Source organism: Polyodon spathula, chromosome 1 (assembly GCF_017654505.1).
Source record: "Polyodon spathula isolate WHYD16114869_AA chromosome 1, ASM1765450v1, whole genome shotgun sequence".
In the NCBI taxonomy this organism is placed as follows: Eukaryota; Metazoa; Chordata; class Actinopteri; order Acipenseriformes; family Polyodontidae; genus Polyodon; species Polyodon spathula.
In genome coordinates, this window is record NC_054534.1 from 66,248,886 (window position 1) to 66,254,885 (window position 6,000).

General features: G+C 35.0%; 1 protein-coding gene across 1 annotated transcript in view; it reads left to right on the top strand.

Moving 5' to 3' along the window:
* Positions 1–5,516, top strand: part of LOC121321130 (hedgehog interacting protein) — a 33,420-nt gene extending 27,904 nt beyond the window's left edge. The window contains exons 12-13 of the mRNA XM_041260029.1: positions 803–951; positions 3,254–5,516. Coding sequence (XP_041115963.1) covers positions 803–951; positions 3,254–3,447 — 343 coding nt within the window. The 3' untranslated portion in view covers positions 3,448–5,516. The remainder of the gene's footprint in view (positions 1–802; positions 952–3,253) is intronic.
* Positions 5,517–6,000: the final 484 nt, after the last annotated feature.

Sequence of the window (6,000 nt, forward strand, 5' to 3'; positions counted from 1 at the left end):
TACACTTCTATTAACATCTTCATAAAGCCACAGTACAACTTTCCCATGCATTTATCACCATAATAAATACTTAAAACCGAGGTCCTGTTGTAAGTGACTCTGCAGCAGCAGTTGTGATAAATAGTTCACCCCCAAGTCTCTGTAAGCTGCTTTGGGTAAAAGCATCTGCTAAATAATAATAATAATAATAATAATAATAATAATAATAATAATAATTGTTAAGAGCACTTCACTTTCTATTTCCCATATTGTTGCTCTTATCCAATTACACTATGTACTCGTTAAATATAAATTAACTATTGCAAAGTCTGTATGTGAAAAAAAGCGATGTTTTGTCACATTTGTTCCTTCGGTGTTATCTGTAAAACACATGTGAAAATCTGTTGCTCTATTTTAAGTCTTTAGTAAAAATTACTAATTTCTTTATCGAATGAATTGGAAAATAAAACAGTATTCCATTTAACAGAAAAGTTAGGTGTGACAATATTTTTGTACTTAGTTTTTAATAGGATAGGCTATTGAAACCATTGGTATTTAAATTGATATCACTATTTTACAATACAGATTTTTCTTGGTATTTCTTCTCAAATCTTTACCCGGAGGAGTCTCCAATAAATTACCATGATTACCTATATTTGCTTTATATAATCAGGTCAAATAGGAATTATTTCTATAAATTATGACAAAAAGAATATGCTAATTGTTTGCAGCGATTGGTCTGAGCATGCTTAATCCCTTTAGCTAGGAACCAGGGTCTGCAGACTTACCTAATTTTTTGGCATCACTTATTCTTTCTTTATAGACCTCAGGTTCCTGAAGAATGCAAGAGACAGGTTGAGCCTCCACAGCCCTTACTCACTGAGTGCTCCCGCCTCTGTAAGAATGGACACTGTACACCGACAGGACAATGCTGCTGCAGTCCAGGCTGGGAGGGGGATTTCTGCAGAGTGGGTTAGTATTCCTCTTCAAGCTTTCATCAGCAAACTGTTCAAGTACTTCTTGGTTGGGAGATTAGCCCACCAGACAGCTGTTGGCTCTTAAACCAAGGCCTGTTTTTATCAACGTGTCATCAACCAAACCTGAACGTTCTCAAGGTGTTTTATTGCTGTAGATTACTATCTATTGTTCTTATTTTGGGGATTTATGAAAAGTTCATGCATTGTGTGTAGGGAAACTTCGTTTTACAGTTCTCTCCACCCAACTGCACAAGAGGGCTTCTCTTGTACAATAATAAGAGACACCCTACACACAATTTGCGCAACAATTTAAAAGCAATGCCAGATCTAAATACCGCCACCTCTAACTGCACATTAATCCAGTCAATGATTTATTGACCCCCTTCTTAGCATTATTTAATACAACAAAAATACAGTAGAAATTGCAATATCAGCGTTCTATGACCTAATTATTAGATTTAGATCATTAAAATAAACCCCACTATTTATATTACTGTTGCATAAACTCATGCTATATGATGCAATTACTTTAGTTACTCCAAAAGGGATCTAATTTCTTCACATGGCAAACCACGTTAGAGTTTGAGGTTGCATTGTCGATGGGTATGGATAGAGGGTGGAATCTGAATAACCATCAAAGTACTGTATTTAGCATTGTGTTAATTGTCTATTTACTTTAAATTAAATAACACGTCATACTGGTTTGCTTTTCCTTTATTACTTTAAACTTTTTATTTTTTTTTATTTGTGTTTTGGGAGCAGAAACTGCTATACTTAATGCTTTTGTGGCAGAGATTCCAACTTTTGAAAATTAGAGACAAGGAGCTAACTTATTGCAAATTATTTGAGTGAATAATTTGATATAAATGCGCTACACCCGAAAAATCTATATATGGCCCTTTTTTAAAACAATAGCCTTTAATTTATAATCAAACATGGTAGGGTTTTTGGGACTGTAAACTAGAATGGGTGATGGTCCCACTTAAATAGCATTCAAGATCTCAGCACCAAACCACTTGGAAGCTTGTTCTTGAATATGTAAATGGTCACGTGTCAATCACGTGCCTCAATTTGCAATTAGTCCTTCGCAACTTCTAACGGGGGTTTCTACTGAAACAACACAGGTATATACAGCAGTGGTAAGTTAATAGATAATAACAGCATAACGATTTCATCCACAAACCCCATGATACAAACAGTATTTATACATACCGCCCCTGCTTTTCATTACATTGGTACTTGGCCCAATTTAGTGGTCTAAACAGTATTTAGATGTCGCTGCATTTAGATCAATTTAATAGATCCCACTGTGAGCCAGACTAAAAACTTCTAGCTGTCATGTTCTGGTTACTTGCATATGCTTATTTAGAATCCCTACAGAACATATTATAGTAGTGATAATATTGTTAATGTACTTTGGGTACTTTTATCTTCTTTTTTCTTTTACTGTGAAATTAACTTGAATTTTTATACTGGTGCCTTGCTACAAGTAGTTTCTAACATTGAGACCTCTTCATACAAAAGGGCCCTCTGAGCTATCTGTCCAACCAGACTGTCTAACCAGCAAGGGGACTCTTGTAGCATCCCAGGGATGTTTGGGCATGCGATCCCACAAAAACAGTTTGACCTAGTGATAGAGTGGTGTACTGAGAGAAAGGGGACCCTGCTTTAGAATACTGTCTCAGACACGGACTTCTACATAGTCGTCTACATGTGCTGCAGTCATGCCCAGATATTTCATTCAGTGAAAACAGAACCCCGCCTGGAGAGAAACAGATATTACTGTGTTGTTTGTGTGAATCCCCTGATATGTGTGTGTTTGTGTATGACAGGGTTAGTGTGTCAGATTCCTTGTGAGCATGTCAGGTGGTGTGTCTCTGCATATTTTTTATTGTAATTTGAGTCTTTTTTTTATCCTATAAAGACTTGGAATGTCCTTCATGTGTAAGCACTTTCTTTCCTTAAAAAAAAGAAGAAAAGCAAAACAACAAACTTTCTATGTTGCCTTTGTACTGTGCTGCTGCAATCTTTCTCCATATTAGGCAAAATGGTGGTCTTCTGTGCTGCACGCTAAGTACATGACCTCAATTAAGTAAAACACAGATAACGGGTGTGCAGTATTTAACTTAAAATCTATCATTTAAGAAAAACAAAATGGCACGTACACTTTAACTTCATTGTTAAAAGATTAAAAGTCAGTAAAATTACTTAAGGCTTCCCTATGGTCGGTCATTTACCAACTTTAGATTTGTATTTATTGTTATGGATTTTACTAATTGTTTGCTCATTCTTTGCAGCTAAATGTGAACCAGCGTGTCGCCATGGTGGGGTTTGCTTGAAACCCAACAAGTGCCTGTGTAAAAAAGGCTATTCGGGGACCCAGTGTGAACAAGTTGACCGAAGCATCCGAAAGCAAAACAAAGAAGGAATCATTGATCAGCTCGTAGACATGACGTCATACCTCCTGGACCTTTCAAGCTACATTGTATAAAAACAAACCACACAGCCTGTTCTTCACTTGCAAACTGCAAAAAGGGACATTTATAAGTTTGTTCTCATTCATTTCACAAAACCATCACCCTGATAACTGTGTGCCTTTCATTCGCATCGTAAACTCTTCTGCAGTAGTTGTCCAAGTTAGATTTGAATATGCTCAGAACTGTCGGTCAAAACAGATCTTCTGAAGCGGCAAGAAGAGAATGTTGCTTTGGTGTGCATTCCAAACCATGTCAGTTCAGGGTTTTTACATTGTTATGTTTAAGTTTCGTAGCCAGTATGATTCTTGAGGTGCTTGTGCAATGCTTTGAATGTTTTTGGTATGTGAGGAAAGTTTAATTACATGTTAAACTGTATCTTTAGTATCAAGCTTGTAAAAAAGCTCTTTCTGATGGGACTGGCATAAAAAGACTATTTCTGGAATGCAGATAACACTCCATGCTGCTGTGTTGCCCCAGTGGTCAATTAACTCTCATGGAGGAAATAAACAGTTATTTAAAGTTAGACACTATGGAGGACATATTATTAGCTCTGTACACCTACTGAGATTATAAATGAAAAAAAAAAAAACTAAAATGGAAAACACAAAACTCATTATATCGGAGCCTCCAGTCCTCCAGTTAATTTTGCACCATTACCATAAGAACAGTGCAGGAAGAAGGATCCCAGGGGATGCCCATGCATTCCCAAATGAGTTGAGCTCTTGCCAGAAAGAGTACGAGAAGGTAGCCCAAAATAAAATTATCTATCGAAGCAGGCGAGGTAACTACTTTATGTGCAGCTTCAAACGATACAAAAATATGGCATAACTTTAAAAAGAAAAAATCAATTCATGTCTAAATTGCATCCTGTTACAAAGAGAGAAAGGCTTGGAAGTTCTTGAAAATGTTACACTGCTGTCTCTAAAAAAAGTAGACAAGTATTTATCAGTAACCATCATGGTTCCATGCCCTCCCCCCCCTCCCCATTAGGCCTTTTATTTCACTATTGCAGTAACCTTTTTTGGCAAACTATTTCATACAGGACAGACATAAAAAGAAAACGTAACATTATTCCAAAGCAAATTTATACTTGTTTTTATAGTCTCAGATTAGCAAACTGTCTTACCATAAAGATGTATTCAGTTATTGTGTGTATTTTTTAGTTGAAAAAAAAACTTCTACGTGTATAATTCATTTGTTAAGTTAATATATTTTGTGTAAGTGCATGCTTCTGACATCGAGCAGTGTTAAACTGTGGCCTTTGTGCTGCTGGAATGTATGAAACATTACCTGTTCTGTTTTTACTGTATAAATCTGCACCAGTTAGGTATTATTTTGTGTTATTTTATTTTTTTTAACCATCAGCCTGTTGCCTAGTGGGGTTGCCTTTTTGTACTTTCAAGGTTAAAAAGTAGTTCATGAGACTCAGCTGTTTTGTTGTAGAAAGGCATGCTGTATTTAGAAACCTGTTTTGTATTATTGTTTGTAATCTTTTAGCTGATCCCAAATTAGTGCAAAAAAATTATTTTATAAAAAAGGTATGCATCACTTCAATGTTGTATTATTTATAAGTTGTATTGCTTAATTGTGTCCCAAAATGTCACTGCCTTGATGAATCAGATTAAAACACCACTAGCATTTATAGCAACATAAGAAAAAATAACTTTTGCTTAATGTAGTCCTTTACAGGAAAACTTCCATTTTGTATTATTGGTTGGTAGCCTGTCATACTAAGGCACTGAGCTTGTAAAACTTATTTTAACAACATATGCCTTAAAGTAAAATATAATGGCTCTCCCGTTATAATGTCATATCACTTTCCATTACTCCCCTACTTGTATTGTGACTATAACATAGATTACATTTAGAAATCATGAAATAAAATATTAAAAATGCAATTTACCAGTTAGTGTTAGGAAACATTTTTGTGTCCAGAAACATTTTATTGGGGGTGCATGTGTAACAGCTGTCTGAGGTAATTAACAGACCTGTATCAGTCATAGATTATGTTAAAAGTAACAGACTGCATATTGTGAACTACATTTTCAATCCCTGCTTGTGTAATTTCAGCACTTAATGTGAATATTGGGGGCAATTGAAAATGTGTGTGTGAATAGAGTAAACAATTATTATTATTATTATTATTATTATTATTATTATTATTATTATTATTATTATTATTATTATTATTAAGTAGTTAAAAGTTATCTAAAATATTGTTTAAAAAAACATGCTTCATTCTTTTTATGTAAAGAATTTAATAAAGGTGTATTTTAAATAATGCTAGGATAATAAAGCATCTGGATTAGATCTCACAAATATAAATATGTTTATTAACATTTATGGACTGTATTAAGATTTAGTCTATGCACCCTATGTAAGCTTAAGAGCAATGCAAATTACTCAACACGCACAAATAGTGATCCGCAGTTATGACAATGAGGGTCTCAATGAGCGCATCGGTCTATTTAGAGTACAGAGAGCAGAGGAAGGGCAGAGAAGTCCTCTTGGCGCATGGAGGGGATATAAATGTCAGATAAACTGCAGAAAAGAGAAGTTTTCTGAGA